General features: G+C 25.9%; 1 protein-coding gene across 1 annotated transcript in view; it reads right to left on the bottom strand.

Annotated features, from left to right (window-relative positions):
• The window catches only part of LOC129611953 (guanylate cyclase soluble subunit beta-1), a 142,177-nt gene extending 125,976 nt beyond the window's left edge, over positions 1 to 16,201 (bottom strand). The window contains exons 1-2 of the mRNA XM_055525382.1: positions 16,198 to 16,201; positions 15,978 to 16,077 (exon numbers count right to left, since the gene is read on the bottom strand). Of these exons, the coding sequence (XP_055381357.1) occupies positions 15,978 to 16,077; positions 16,198 to 16,201 (104 nt within the window). The remainder of the gene's footprint in view (positions 1 to 15,977; positions 16,078 to 16,197) is intronic.
• Between the last annotated feature and the right edge of the window lie 1,640 nt (positions 16,202 to 17,841).

Below are 17,841 nucleotides of genomic sequence, written 5' to 3'. Positions count from 1 at the left end.
TTTTCAATTGAGAAATCCAATTTAGAAATTTTTATCCAATTCCTCGAAAATTTCAATGAAAAATATTTTAATCTTACTATAGTGTGTAATAATTAGTAAAATTAAAAAATAATTTAGAACCGAGCAGTAGCTATTTCATTATTTTTAATTTTTAATTGTACTGATTTCAAAGTTCAATAATTTTAAAAAATGATCTTCAAAAGAAAGTTAAAAAATTTCATTTACACAATAATTTCATTAATTAAATAAAATTTCAATTATCCTTCGTTAAAGTTCTTAGTATCCATTTTTGAAATTGATAAAAAAAATGTCTTACTGAAAGTGTGTATGAATAAAAAATCACCACATAAAAATGAGTCCTTTATTGATTTTCAATGAAAATTATCGAAAATTAAAGACAAAAAACAGGCAATACGTCATTTTTAACAGCGCTTTCCTTATTAATTAAAAATAATGTTGGGAATAATAGAGAATGGCACCTCACTTTTAGAGTATACCTTTTATTTTTTTCTAAATATCTTCAAGTTGGATTGCTTAAACATTAAATTTTGTTAAAGTTGAAAATTTTATTATTTGCACGAAATTCGCTTTCAATTTCTCATCGGTTTTTCATTATAAGGGAAAACCAGATTTATTACATGTGGGTATACTATAATAAAATATTTGAAGGATTTTATTTCTATTTTATTCTACGTGTGTAAGGTAATATAATATTTTTAATATAAAATTGGCTCTAAAACTCTAAAAGTATACCATTATCATTAATTATCATTAAAAATATTAAAGCTTTATATATTTCCGGGAAAATTCTCTTTTTGTGGAAAACTTTTCTAAAGAGAAGAGTGAAAGGAGAAAATTGAAATTTTAAAAATCTATTTTTGTATTTTGAAATATTATTTTTGGAAATTTTCTTTCACAATATGTGTTACAGTTTATGCTTCATATGTATGAGTATGTATGTATATGCAAAAAGAGAAATATTTTTCGAGAAATCCTCAAATATTGGTTTATGGGTAAAAATGATGAAATGTTGAAGAATAATCCTGAAACCATGAGACTCTCGGATCACTAAAATTACTGAGGCAGCCACGGAATTAAGCCCGAGTTTAATTATATACTCGTACAAAAATTTTGAATTTTTCGATACCGCAGGGGAATTTTTGAATTTGAATATTCCTTTTTGATTTTGACAACTTATCCGTCGTTTAAACTGATAGATTTTTAAAAAAATTTTCCCGAAAATAAGTTTTTATCTCTTCTAAAATATTAAATTTCTCTTTCCGGGAAATTAAAAAATAAGGTATGTAATTTGAACGAATAATGTTTTATTTTATTTTGAAACTCTTGACTAATTTAGCACGTGTTTCCAAAAGAAATTTGAAAATTGAACCAATAATTTCTAATATTTATTTCGAGATTAATTTTTACTATTCTGTTGAAAGCGTTCCCTTTTCTGTGATTTAATAAAAATTTTCTTCTTGAAATTTATCTAATAGATAATGAACACAAAAATGAGAAATTTTACGTGGGCTTTTTTTTATTAAAATCCTACTCTTTTTCAACACATTTATAAAACAGAAAACAAAATATTTGAATGCGATAATTTAAATAAAATTTTTATGGTAGATCCTTTATATTGTAATAAATTGTACATAGGATTTATAAAATTACATAATGTACTGTTATAAATTTATAACACCTTCATTTCGTGGAATGGCATAGCATATAGAATTTTTTATTTTTTGTAGAATCATCTTTAATACATTTAAGATTTATGTGTGTTGAAATATCTTTTGTTAAATTTGTGTTTTTATTAGCGCGAACAATACAAGAATAAAAAACAAGAAAACTAAAAAAAAAATCATTATGAAAAATTTTTCCATTTTTGTTTGTTTTTCTGATGATAGTAAAGGATGAAAAAATTAGTATCAATTTTTTATTTTCATCAAGTAATTTTTATGAGGGTACAAAATAATCGTATACAAATACATAGACGTATGCTAGTTATGTACATCCCGATTTTATGTTAGAAAAGGTGTGTGTATGTAAAATAAAACTAAAATACTGAAATCGGATATAAATGAACTAACCTTTGGAACTTTTATTACCAGATGTATTGATTTTATTTTTACGGTCTTGTAAAAGAAGAAAACAAAGTATTTGTATATTACAAGTAAGGAGACTATAAAATAGTACTGAATAAATTTTTAAAATAAGATTATTACATAAAATAGAGAAGCTCTAGTAAAATTTCGTGATTTTTTATTACATAATTCCAGAAGCTTAACAACGTAGGATGTTCATTTAGTTAAAGTCATTTTAGTATTAAACAATGTCAAATAAAAAGTTAAATTATTATCATGTTCATTTACGAGTTTTTAATATCTTTGATGTAGTTTGCAACTACACCAATTGTGCTCCAACAAAAGCAATTCAGTAAATTTTCATTCTCAATCTCAAGTTTTTAAAAATTTGTTCTCCAAAATGAATAAAAACTTACTTAAAAATCCATTCAATCGAAAAAATTATTCATAAAAGACTTTGTTGTCTTATAAAATGGAACATTTTTGAACCAAATGGAATTTTTTTTTTGGCAAAAACAACAATGAAATCAACTTAAAATTCAAATTATGGTAAATTTGGTTTCGCTTTTTACTTGTTTCTTATTTTCAAAAAAAAAATTAAAATAAAATTAAATGAATTTAAGGCTAACAACTGTAAAAACCTGATTAACTACGCTCAGAGCTTTTAAGAAAATTCAAATTAATCAACTGAGAAATTTAAGCTTGCGGCGCAAACCAAGTACGTGTGTGTACACAACATCTTGTAAAACAAAGCGCAGTATAAAATTGAAAGGCATATGGTAATGAAGACAAAACCTTCATAACATTTATGTGAATTAAGAGAATTTTTCCTTGTTATTTTTATAATATTGAATACAATTAAAAGTTAAACAGTGCCATTGGAAAATCTGAGGCAAAATAAATCGAATTTCATTTAGTTTTTTTTTTACCCTTTGAGAATATTGTAAATTTAATAAAATCGCCATGAGCTCAAAATTTAAAAAATGCCTGTAATTTGAAATTCATAAAATTTGATTAGATTAATCAAATGGAAAATTTCATTTATTAAAATGTGTTTTTTTATTTTTTTCTAAAATGCTCAATTTGTTATGATTTGCCATCATTAAAATAATAATGAAAATTCAATATTTACGGTTTATGAATTATTCTGAAAAAAAATTTTATTTTTGATTATTAAATGTTGTACAAATGTTTTCTTATAATGAATTTTTTGCTCTCATATATTAATTGAGTTCTTTGATAAAAGGAAATTTAAATTTCATTGGAATGAGTGGGTGCAATTTTAATATTGAAATATTCAGTGTGGAAAATGAAATCTACGTATTCTAATTGTTAAGGAAATCAGTTTGCTTTGATGTTGCACGTGTATTTTGTGAGTAATAATTGCATAATTTTTGTACTTAATTCTCAAAGCAACTAAAAATAGTCAACATTTATAATGGTTATTTTAAAAATTGTAAAATAGTTATTGGTTTTACAATTAGGAAATTGAAATTGGCCTATGTGGGAGCAATTTTTTTTTTATGCCATAGGACATGAACAGAAGAATAGGGAGAAATTTTTCATTGAATATAATAAAGTATCGATTAAAGCAATTAAACTTCTTTGAATATACCATTTGTTCATTGAAATACTTCGATTATCTAAATTTGAAATATTTTAATATTTAGAATTTATAAAAATTATACGCAGAAATTGCGATAGGCTCGCCCCTTACCTAGTAAACTAAATTATGTAAGAAACTGATTCATGGTTATCTACAATACCATCCTCCCAGGAGCGAAGTAGAATAACAAAACAAAAAAAAACGCAAAAATTTGAATATCTAATGACCAATGCACTAGGAACTGAAATTAAAATTTAATTTATTTTAGAAAATTATTATAAATTTTTTGTAAAAGTCTAAAGCAAAAAACATGAAAATACTTTTATTTTACTGTTTGATTAGCAGACTGATAAATTCAATTAGGTTGATTTCTTTTACAATATTCTTAAAAATGGACACAACAATTGGAAAAAATTTGACAGAAAATCAAGTACTCAAATTTCCTTTACAAATTCGTATATATTATATTTTTTGTCTTTTCTTCTTGAAATCTTGTTATCCTCTTATTCCAGTTACTTTTATTTTTTATTGATCCTTCTTTTCTTTCTTGTAAATGCCTTCTAATCTTAAAAAATATATTTCTTTTATATAGTTCACCTAATTGATAAATCATGTATTTATTTGCCTTGAAAAAGACAAAATAATAAAAAACAAAAAAAAAAACAAAAATTTTTAAGAATGTCCTTTTGTACTTAAAATGAACTGCATTTGTTAAGCTAATAATTGGGGTTGATCCACAAATAATGTCACAGCTTCTTTTATAATAAAAAGTTGTAATTTGTCAAAAATCAAAAAAAAAAATGCAGAGAGAGGCTGTTAAAAATAGTCTCAAAGTGTCCTTAAAAAATAGAATATATTTTTGGTTAAAAATTCTGAATTTATAGTTGGTAAAATATTTAAATGATAGCAGTAATCAGTTTTTACTTTCCAGGAATTATAAAATATTAAGAACTTCTTCTTGATTCTTTGTTGGTACTAATATTTATATGAAGTGATGTGTTTAGAATCTTTTAAGATAAGTACATGCTCTCTGCATGTACAAAGTTCATATGTTCTGCACTTTGGGACCATCAATGTTACAATAATTACGTTAAATATACTGAAGTAGTTATACTCTTCTAGTGAGGAGTTTCTGCTGGTTCGAATGAGGGCCGGAAAAGGAGAGATCCAGTGGTACCACAATGGGCCTAGTTGGCCTATGTTAACCACTCGGTGGGCCGCGTTACCCCATTTGGGCTATTTAAAACTAGATATTCTTTTAAAAGAAAGGCACTAAGTTCAACTAGTAGCTCAGTTGGTAGAGCATCCTCTTAGAAAGCGATAGGTCATTGGTTTGAGTTCAGTTCAGGGAAGAAAATGTTTTAATTTTTCTGACTCTTTCCTTTGATTACGTCATCCATTTGTTCTGCAGTTGTATGAAAAAATTCCATTTAGTTGCTCTTATAACAATTAATAATAAAGATAAACGACTCCGCACGTTGTATAAGTAATTAGTATAATATGAAGGTACTAAGCTAATAATAAATATTGAATACCTCAGTGGAAAACCAATAACAACGGGTCGGACTAATTTCATTCTGTTAAACCATTTAAAATATTTTACTTATTTTAAAAATTGATTTTAAATAATATTTTTAAGAAAAAGGGGGCGCTTCCTTTCTATGGTAATTAAAGTCTTAATTTTGTAAAATAAAAATTTTATTCATTAATCATTTTCAATTTTGATACAAAAACTTTTATAATTTTTTATGAGGTTTAGGTCAAATCAATATGAAAAGAATCATTAATTATGTTAAGATCGATTACGAAAAAAAAAATATAAATTTAGCGACAATGGGTCAATAAATGTGGTAGAAAAAAAAAAATTTGAAAAAGATTTTTTCATTCATTTCTTTTTCGATAAAGTTTAATAAAATCCTTTATGTCCTTTTGTACATAAAAAATAAAATTATAACATTAATTTTTGGATAAAGTCGCAGTATAAAAAAATTTCTGTTTTTTTTTTTTTTTGTTTTTGTTTTTATTTTATTTTCCTTTGCGCTTTTTCTTTTATGATTAATTTTAACTAAATTTGAAGCCAAAAGGATCAATTAATCATAATTCTGCCAATTTCCTTGTGTTCAATATACGAACAAAAAATATATTCAATACGGTTTAGTATTGAGATTTAAGGATTTCCTGTATAATTTATTATTTTAGATTTTGATTTAAGTATGTAAGGTTTTGCTTTTTTTTAAATGTTAACAAAATAAAAATACCATAGCCACTCGTTTAAGTTTAGAACAAAAAGGATATAGAAAAAATAATGTAGAAAATTAAAAGACTTAAAGATTTTAAGTGTTAAACGAATTGAAGATTTATTTGGATTTGTAAAGGCTTTTGACACAAAATTATTTTAATAATAATAAAGGCAAAGAAACAAGGATTTCTGTAAAAAAACCGATGAAGTTAAATCTGATATTATAGATGCCATATTTGATTGGGGATATTTGCATGCAGTAAACACTTAAATTAAAGGGGATTAGATTAGATTTCAAGTAGTACTTTTGCAAGTTAGACTGTTAATAAAACTCAAATGTCTGTATGATGTTGTTAATTTTCCTTGGGATAATTAACTAATTTATAATTTTTCACAAATGATGCATCAGGGGCATATTAGATAAAATTCAATTTTAATTATTTAGGTGTCCTAAATATGGAGGCAGCATTTAACCCCAAAATAATATATTTAATTTCAATATAATCTGCATAATATTATAGGTGTGAATGGCACTATTTCATATTTATTTCTCAATTATGCATTTTGTATTAAAGTTAATATGAATAAGATAAGGTTTCTACTAAAATTAACAAAAAAAATTAGTAAACCTTTTAAAACAAAACTTTCCTGTTCTGTCCTATCTAAAATCAGAATTCTCATTAGACTTACGACATCAACAAAATTCTTTCTGCTTTACTTGCACGTCACTGTGAGGACACTTTTCATCAAATGAAAATATTCATGCTTTCCATTTTACGAAACATTTCAAATAATGCCCTTGGCAAAATTAAAATAATATAGTAATCAATATTCCTTAGAATATTTTGAAACATAACACAAAAGCCACACAAAATAGTTCTTTCATCTTTCCAGAAATCCAGAGTTTCAATTATAAAAATATGAAACTTCGACTAACATTGAAAGAAACTAACTCCTCATATTATACACAAATTTTTTTTTTGTAAAAAATTCAATTACAAAATTTTCAATTATTTTTTATTATTAAGCAAATTTGCGTTTTCTAAGAAAATGTTCCTGAACATCAAATAATTTGAATTCGATGTTTCATTAAAATTCTGAGAAATCAAAATCTACAAAAAAGGCTCTATTTAAAAATGATTTGGCATTTTATTTCTTATTACTTGTGTTACTCATATTGTGAAGAAGAAGCATTTCTTTCGTTTTATATCTTCCGGCCTACGCAACCAAAATGAAAATTATAATAACATTTTTTTCATTAGAATAATTTTGTTTTTTTTTTTACAAAAAATTTAAGTGTAACTTTAAAAATATTATTGGCATCAATTTAGTAGCCTCAAACACAAACCGCGTAACTCGAATTAAGACAAAAATAAGATATGTTTAGTTTTATGAATTCTCCGTTTCTAGTTTCATATGCTCACAAAATTTGGTGTTTTTACAACTATTATAGCCGGACTTATTGAGTTATAAATTATTTATTCCTAAAATTACAGAAATTACAATATTGTGTAGGAAGAGTGGGAGTATAACACTTTTTTGTGTTGACAAAAGCTACATTGAGTAAGATATTTTCTCGTCTCAATGATACATTAGATTCAACGGGATACAAAACCAAATAAAAGTTATTCATCTTCTTATTTACAGTGAATTTTAATTTTTTGCTCATTCATTGCGATACTAAGATTTTTTTACAGAAGCAATTCCTATGTTAGCCAAATATATTAAATTTTTATTCAAAATAGCTTGTATGAAAAAAGAATTTCGTTCGAAAATTGTTAGGTGAAATTTTTATTAATAATAATAATGATATTCTTAGATTCTCGTAGCATAGTGAGCATAAATTAATTTGGAAAATTTCACTTTTTAATTTTAGAACTCAAATATAGAAAACAATTTACATCGATTTATGAAAGAAGTGCTCCTTAAGTTCTCTTATGAGCATAAAAAGATTCTATACTTTCCATATTTTAAGGAGAATTCATGATATTTCAATTATAACATTTTCCAAGAATTTGTTTTTGTTAAGAGTCGAAATTATTTCATTTTTTATTTATAGGACGTTTTTATGTTTCTTAATTTCAAAATAAAAAAATTAAATGCTTTTTTCCTTGTTGACTTCTTAAAACAATTTTTTTCCTCTTGTTAAAAATTTTTGACTTTAAAATTTTCAGAAATTTTTCTTATTATCCTTTTGCGATAACTTTGTCTAAAATTTTGTCATACAAATTGAAAAAATCCTTTTACTCGTATATATAAGGATTTATTCTAGAACCTATTCTAAAAAATATTTTTTATAATATTAAGGAAAAATATTTCACCATCCATTTTCTAATTAAAAAGTTTGAAAGATTTTTAACCAAACAAAATATGCAAGGTAAAAAATACAAGAGAATGGGGAGTATAAAAAAATGCAAGGTAAAAAAATTATAAAATGGGAAATAGAATTAAAAGAAAGTTCGAAAATTCGAAATTTGGAAAAGTTTTGTTAAATAAAGGCAAAATAAAGTTACAATCTGCCTAAAATATTCATCAATACTTTTTTTGAAAAAGGATAAACACTTTTCTTCCCGTTGTGACGTTGAAAAGGTGTTGGTATTGAATTAAAGAAGAAAATTGGGAAAAAGGAAAACTTTTATTCCTCCATTACTTTTCACAGTGTGTTGTTATTAATTCATTTTATATAAACTTTGTAAAAGTATTAAGAATGTCTAGAAATTATTGATGTTATGCTGTCGAAAATGAACATGTGAAGAAAAGTTTTTGTCATTAAATGGATGTGAGATATTGTTGATGAAAATTGATAATCATTAGAAAATTTTTAAGTTAAAAGAATACAACAAAAAATATGAAAATTTTTTAATAAATTTTAAAAGAGGAAATTAATGTTTGTGGTGGAACTTCTTTAAAATGCATATTGACGTTGTGTTGAGGTAACGTTATAAAATGAAATTTCTTTCCTCGTCAAAATTTTCTCTCATTTCTTTCAAGGGATATCACCAGCCCATGCCTTTGTATTAATAATTTCCTGTTTTTGTAGCAGCGATGAATTTGCCTTGTAATTAGTATTCGAAAGTAATATGAATAGGTTTATCTGCTACTTATGTATATTTATTTAGTTATTATTATTCACACGTCAAAGTTTCATCGCCAAATATTTTATAACTTTTATCTATCGCCTCTCATATCAAAAGAATTTTTTCCAGTTATTATTAAACAAGAAGTTTACCAACACCAAATTTTCAGGTTTTATTTTTTGATCTGTATTTAATTTTGTTTTCCATATTCGAGGAAATTAATCTTAGAATTTGATTAAATCCATATGGCAATACCTGTACAATGTTTATATTGTGATATGATACGGTTTACATTGGTATTCATCTTACTCACTTATGTATGTGCCCCATAATTTAAAATTCCCTGTTGAATAGACGAAACGTTTTTAAAGGAGTTAATTCAATCAAGTCACATTTAACATTACTTAAGCTTTTCAAGTCGCATTGACTTCAAGATTTTTATAATTGCAAATATATCGCGATACTATAAGATATATTGAGTTCAACATATGCACATTATCTCTAATTTAAATATGCACAAAAATCTCTAATTTACATAAGTTCAATATAGTTTAGTATGCATATAAAATCTACATGCTTGATTTTTTAATTGTTACAACTTATTTTAGAATAGCGTAGATACATAAACGTAAGAGAACTATAGTATGGCAGAAAAATGTCAGAATGTAATTTGGTTATATCTCTACGATAAACCAGAGCAGGCCATTTGGTTAAGGTTATAATTTGTCCAGACAAGAAAAGGGCTCTTGTATAACATAGTCGAAATAAAGAAACCACTTTAAATTTCATATATTCATTTTATGTTTTGCAGTCTACTATTTTTGTATATATGAAATATCAGCTTTCCTGTCATATATGTCGCAAGATGTCCGTGGCAACCTAAATTTATACTGCATGCCTTACGAGTACTCTAAACTTATACCAAATGTATTAGAAATTAAAAAGAGTCATCTTAATTGCTGACGTGACATAATTTTTATTTTAAACTAAATTTTTTTTTCTCCGCATTAGATGATTGTCACGTATCAAGTATCAAAAGAAAACCAGAGCAAAATGTAATTTTACAATGATTTCAGATAACGTAACATGCCCTCTATGTAACATGCATACACACATTTATTTGCATTATGCATGCACACAACTATTTTGAGATTGGTTTTATCGATACGGTACGTATGTACTTACATGTTACCATATACTTAGAAGAAAAAAAAAACCGTAATAAGCATCATCAATCATATTTTATTTTTAGAAATGAAGAGATCTAAGAATCGATTGATGCAGAAATCGAACAAGTTTTTCAATTAAAAAAGTTTTCATTTTTTTTATCCCTCTCTTTTCTTTTTCTTTTCCTTTTTTCAATTTTTTTACAGTGTTCATCCTCCTTTTAAACATTATTTACCCCTTACATAGTCTCTTTTCTCATTCCTGAATTAGATTTTTGTATGTTATTCTAAAGTATTGGTAATATTGCGTTGTTATATAGTTCATGTTGTTTTTTATGTGATTTCCCTAAAGCAAATTGATGGTGGCATCGAAGATAAATATAAATAAATAAAATAATGTTGTTGCGAAAAACTAAATATCAATTTATATTTTATAGAAAACGTTTTAATGTAACACACTCTTTTTTATCTCTGTACTTAAGGCTCTTTAAATTCACTTGAATCTAATAGATTGACTTTCGTTATATATATATATATACATAAACTTTTGTGAAAGCAAATAAGGGTAATTAGTTATGGAAAAAGTTATCAGGGTGATCTGATTTACTTTATATAGTATTAAATTTTAATATTGAACGAGGTGATATGGGGAAATTTTGTATAATAAATATTGAATTTATTCACTTTGAGTATCGAAGATGAAAATTTTATAACAAAGACTGTTGCGAACCATACAGATACGAGCTGGATCCAATAAAAATTTCAATTGTAAGAATATTAGTTGAATAATTTTTCACAGAATGCCCAAATTTTTGTGATATTAAAGCTTTTCAACAAAGCCAGAAAAAATCAGAAGCACTTGGAAATCCAAAGTAAATTTCATATTCTCTTAAATTTTCGAAATTAATTTTTGTTTTAATTTACAGCAATTTTTATACCCGTGCGAACGTATGTTCGAAGGGTATACTAAATTTTCCTTACCGATTGTAACGTTGAGAAATAACGGTCTTAGATATAGACTCAAGTGTATGTTTTTGATCAGCGTCGAATTTTGAGTTGATTTAGCTTTGTCTGTCCGTCCGTCCGCCCGTCCGTCCATCCCAACGATAACTCGAAAACTAATAGAGCTAAGTTCACCAAATTTTCATAAATGATTTACTGTAGTAAGTGCCAGAACCCTGTTTAAGTTGGACATGATCGAGATACCGGTTCGGGTAGCTGCCATACAACTTCAAAATTTATTTGGCTATATCTCAGAAACTATAAAAGCTGTGGTATTGAAATTTCGCACAAACGAATATATTAGAGGGGCCAATATGTCTGATAAAAGTCGTTGAAATTACTTGGCTCTTTCTGGTACTTGCCATACAACTTCAAAAGTTATTTGACTATATCTCAGAAACTGTAAAAGCTATTGTATTGAAATTTCACACAAACGAATATATTAGTAGGGCCAATATGTCTGATAAAAGTCGTTGAAATTACTTGGCTCCTTCTGGTACCTGCCATACAACTTCAAAAGTTGTTTGACTATATCTCAGAAACTATAAAAGCTGTAATATTGATATTTTACACAAGCGAATATATTAGTAGGGCCGATGTGCTTGAAAAAATTCGTTAAAATACTTTGTCTCTTTCAACTTCAATAGTAGTTTGGCACACACAGTATTTTGAAAAACATTACTGAAATTTTGCATAAATTAATATGGTAACACGCCAACTTAAAGTCATTGTCTGTTCCATAGTCAGTTATGACTTATTTATTCGCACGTAGGATAACCAATTCGTACGGGTATCACAGAGTTGACAAGGTCAACTCTATTTTTTCTCGTTCATCAGTAAATTTCTTAATATTTTCAATAGAATTTCAATAGAATAAAACTACTACAAATTTTTAATTAAAATTTATTTGAATTTAAAGAATTTTATTATTGCAAAAATCATTGCATTTGGCTCTTTTCAAAAATCTCCTGAATAAAAAACAAAATGTCCTTGTAAAGGTAACAAATTTAATATTGTAAAACGTTCCCATTTTGCATATCTTTAGTTTTATTTATTTATTTATGTGCCAACTGGAAAAATTTGCTTTAAAAATTCTTATGAGCAATAAAAAACAAAAATGTACTAAAAATTTCAAGGATTTTGTCATTTTTAATTGCAATAAACAAAATGACCGTCTCTTACGAAAATGACCTTGAATATTAATATTATGGAAATTTGTCTAAATATACCTTATGTTTTACGTAGGTAGGTACCACCTTTTTTTATGGTAGTTACATAAAATATAAAAATATTTTTATTGGACTAAAAAAAATAAATACAAAAAATTTGCAACACTGGTTGGCTATAAAGTTTTTTAGTTATATACGAAAAAAATGTTCCAAGAAAAAAATTTAAAACTTGTGACATATTTTTTTCCATCACTACAATAAAAGGACGCTTATGCATTTTGCACTATTTTTTTTTGCTTCTTAATTTTGTGCACATTTCTTGTCTGCCATGAAATTTCTTCTTCTTTTCTAACTTTCTTAAATTTCGTGAACTTATGAGATTTTTATGTCTTCAATTTGAGAAATAAATTTTGTTTTTTTGCTAAATCCTGAAAGTTGGAAAAGAATTTTTTAGTAAGATTTTATTTCAATTTTGGGTATTTTGCATTTTTTGAGGAAAAAAAACAAAGTTTAAAATCATGAGATTATTCTAAACATGAAATGAGAGCGAACACTATATGTTTCTAAAAATGTGCTTGTATAGTCTGTCCATTCGCTGGTACGTGCAATAACTTCAAAATGAGATACGAATACAATGGAAACTTGAGGAATAATATGGAAAACAAATTTTGTTGTTCAAGAAAATGGAATAGATTTATCGTTCTAATACTTTTAACAATTTTATTTTAGGAAAATATTTTGTAAAATTAAAATTTTTCCATAAAATGTTTCTAAGAATTTCATAATAAGTGTGAAATATTTTTGTAAGAAATTTAATTGTGCGAAAGAAAATTTAAAATTTGCAATTTTTAAAAGTCTTCAAGAAATTTTCCAATGTACATTTAAAATGAAATTTAAAATTTGATTTTTCAGTTTCAGGACAAAGCAATTTTTTTAAGTGCTCTTAAATTTTCCGGTGAAATACTCATTTGTTTTTCAGAAAATGCCACCATATTCCAATACTTTACATTCCACAACGCAAAAATTAAAAAAAATTCTCATTTTAATAATTTTTTAAAAAAATTTTTCTCAAAATTTGGTTTTAGTAATCATTCGAAACCACGTCTTGAGCTTTTTTCAAGTTGATAATGTAAGTGTTTAAAAACTTTCGATCTAATTCTAAAAACTTTAATTATTTATGTAGGTAAGTTTAAAACACTGCAGAAACTCTTAAATATCATCTTTACTTATGCTCTACATTCTACAAACAGTAATTACACCAGATGGTGCTACATGTATTTAAAGAGATATTTTTTCTCTTACTAAAGAGAATTTTTATCAAAAGCATAAAATTAATGTGATAATTGAGATTTGTTTTTTTTTTTTTATTTGAAACTCAAAGAAATTGTAAAATTTGCAAAAAAACGAACCAAAAATAAAAGCAATTATTTTTTCTTCAGAAGAGCCAAAAATAAATTGTCGAGTTGTTAATGCGGCGGATTTACAAGTTAATTTTAAAAGGAAAAAGAAAATTAAAATTTCAAAAACATTAAACATTGAATTGAACATTTTCAATTTTATATATACATACATGCGTCTGTATACTGTGTATGTGTGTACTTATAATTTTCGTAAGAAAAAATGCGGTAATAACAAAATCATCATAAAGTTTGTCTTTACTGTAAAGCAATTGCAAATTAACATAAAAAATGTTCAAAAATTAAATTGAATTAACAGAAATTAAAGCGTAATTATTTTTTATAATTTAATGTTTATGAAATTTTCTTTAGTCCGGGATATTAGTGTTCATATGTATATATTCTGGCAAAGCAACACAATTAGATCTTGTGAATTGTTAAAATCACACTGATTAAAATTAAAATTTCGTATTATGCCGGACTATTTTAGAGTATTTTTAAATTGATTTTTGTTGCTATTTAAATTAATAGTTTTCTTGTTATACACAACATAGTGCCAGTTATTTATTTAGTTAATAAAAATTTCAATATTTTTCTTAAATTTTCTTATAAGTCATTGTGTTGTTTGTAAGCAACCAACGCTTAAAACATAGATCTCGTGAAAATATTGTGTCATTGGACTTGTTTTTGTACAAGGCCATTCTGTACCGATATTATGTATATATCATAAGAGTATTTTACAAGAGTGGTCAAAACTTTTGGTATAGTTCGTGACATTTTTCAAAGTTTGAAATTTTTCGTGAGCCGCAATGATAACACTGTACTAAAATGCTAACGTAATCTAAATTCTAGGTTGTAAAATAAATATTCTTACAAACCGTGGTACAAATTGATTGTTTTAGAACTTAATATCAACTGTCTATTGAAACTTAACAAATTCGAAATTTGTCTGAGACTTAGAACGATTACCGATTAAATCTAAAAATTTAAAATGAAAAATAAAAATTTTTTCTTATTTCACGAAAACAAACTTTTCTTTGCTCTCTAATATGCAGCAAAAATTTCTGAATATACCCAAAATTTACTCGTCATCCTTCTACAAATTAGTCGAATATTAAAGCTTCAGAAAATAAAATTGATATTATACTTAATGTCATTAATCCTTATCTAAAATTTTATTGGAGTTTTAAGGATAAAAATTAAATTTTATTGATTTCTGGTTTTATTTCGATTTAACTGTATTAAATCGAACCACATTCTACACTTATGTTTGTATGCAAGCACATTTCGGCAAGTATATTTAGGCAATGAAAGTAATATTGTTATTATCCTATACTTAAATATGCCTATCATATAAAATAAGTGTTGTTTTATTTTCGGAAACTCATTTAAGCATTTATTATAGAAAAATCCGTACATAAATATAAAATTTTTCTTAATATCGGACGAAAAATAAATCTTTAAGAATTATGTTCAGTATTAACAAGGTAGTTGAATATTTTTCTATGTTTTAGAAATTTTCTAATTTAAAAATTTAAGTTAAGTCCATTATGATGAAAACAGGAAACTAAATAATATTATGAAACAGATAATAAAAAATTATTTTTCAGATCATATTTAAGATTGAGAATTTGCGGATTTATTAAACTGTAAGCTGCTGTTAACAGAAACAAACGATTGCATTTAATTAAGTATGGTGTTAGGATTAGAAAATATACATAGAAAAATTCGAGTTTGCAACTTGTAATATAGAATTGATTGCAAATTATAATAGAAAATCAATAGCCGGTTTTGTTAAATCAACATAAAATACAAAAAAACGTTTATAATTGCAATGTTATATTAAGATTTTTAAGATAAAAGCAAATTTAAGGTTTAAAGACGTTCGTCCAATTCTATATGATGGTTATAGAAAAAATCACTTTTAATTTTCAAAAGCACACTATATTTAAAGTACGGATATAATTTTGAAAATTGACAAAGAGAAAAATATGATTTTGAAAACGTAAAGAAAATGATAAAGAGTTTTTTTTCTTCTAAAATTAAATTTTCGATGACACTTGTGTCAAAGCCATGCAATCCTATGTAGAAGTGGGAATAAAACATTTTTTATTTTCTTACATGGTGAAGAATTACAAAATTAAAAGTGAAAAATCATCGAAAAACTAAAGAAAAAAAAACGAGAATGAAGTAGAAAAATAAAATTGCAAATCCTCATAAATAATTCTTAATCGAACACGTCGATAATTTTTAATTCTTCTTCAGTTCTTATTCCTTTTTGCCCTCCTACTGCTTTTTTCATTGCACTATTAATTTCGATTTTATTATCATTATTGACTGAGAACGATTAATTTTATTACCACAAGATTTTTTTTTTTAATATTTTAAGACCAAGAATTATGAGAACAAAGAAGAAATTTTGTTTGTTTTCCACATCCCCCCCCCCCCCCCTCTCACTCATCTCGTTTATTTTTTTCGAATTCCGAACGGACAATGAATTTTTGTAATGAAATTCAAATGTATGTATACAAAATAAATTAATCGAATAAAAATGCTAGGTCATTAGATTTGTATTTTGATATAAAATGTGAGACAGGATGACAGGATATCAAAGAATATTTATAAAAATAATGAAAATAATAATAATAATAAAGAAAAAGGAAGGAAGTAAAAATAAACAAAATGAAGGAGAGAAATAAAAAGAAAAAAATAATTGAAGTGAAGCAAATAAAAAGTGATTAGACATGTGGAAATGATGATATTTTTGTATAAAAATGATTGTAACACAAAACACAGATAATATTGGTATGGTAATAGGGTGTAATGGAAACGGAAAATAATATTAAAAATAAATTTATTGTCATGTGAAAGCACTAAAAATTAAGATTTTAATATTTCTGTACAAAAATATGCTGGCACATATTCAGGATACTCAAAAATAACATGTGTGTGTGAATGTGTGTGTGATATGTGCGGATGTTTAAAGAAAATAATGTTCAAATTAAATCGTATAAAATGGGAGGAAAAAACAACTTGATAAGTTTATTTGCTGTAATAAAACATTTTTACAATGTAATAATAATAAAAAATATTTTTACATAGCTGACAATTTTCATTTTTAATTGCTGTTATATTTTACAAAATAACGTTTAATAAAGAAAAAGAAGATTCAAAAGAATTTCTGTCACCTATGCGATTTACATATAAAGTTAAAAATTTTTATAATAAATTTTAAGAATTTATTTTTTGCCCTTTTATACTTGTGCGCTCTTTATTTGTTATATTACGGAATATTAAAATTAAATTATTCAACTGAGTACAATTATTCTTCTAAATAATAAAAAATATCTATGACAATAATAATTGTTATACGTAAGGTGATGGGAAATGAAAATCTTTTTGATCAGAACTGATATTGACAATAGTAGTGTAAAAATTTTTTAATATTACCGAGACAACTACTGACATTTTTTTGCGTATCATTTTATTTCCGGAAGATGTGATCATTGTAGATGACTTTGTTGAATTTTAAAAACTAACAAAAAAATTATTTTATGGGTATAATTTAAATGTAATTAAAAGGACAAGAGTAGCAAAATGGAACGTCCGTACCCTCCGTGAAGCATCAAGGCTTGCACAACTAGGACAACAAATGAATCTCTACAAAATTGACATCCTGGGAATAAGTGGAATGGTCATGGCGAGTCGACTACAGCAAGTGGCAATACCGTAATACATAGTGTAAAAGACACGGGTGGTGAAAGTGGTGTGGGTATAATCAACCGAAAAGTTAAATCGACTTTGGAGAGCTGGAATCCAATTTTTAATCGGATTATTCAGGCCCGTTTCCGCAGTAAAGTCCGACACATCACTATCATCCAATGCTATGCGCCGACAGAAGAAGCCGATGACGAAAAGAAGGATGACTTCTATAACAGCCTCACAACAACTCTGCTTGCAATTCACAAAAGCGATATAGTCATACTGATGGGCGATCTTAACGCGAAAGTGGGTAGCAATAACAGCGGTCTACAAAAAATCATGGGAACACACGGTATGGGGAGTAAAAACAATAACGAAGAAAGACTGATAGAACTCTGC

The sequence above is a fragment of the Condylostylus longicornis genome, unplaced genomic scaffold, assembly GCF_029603195.1.
Source record: "Condylostylus longicornis isolate FDR11 unplaced genomic scaffold, ASM2960319v2 ptg000055l, whole genome shotgun sequence".
Lineage (NCBI taxonomy): Eukaryota > Metazoa > Arthropoda > Insecta > Diptera > Dolichopodidae > Condylostylus > Condylostylus longicornis.
This window is presented reverse-complemented; position numbering and strand designations above follow the sequence as displayed.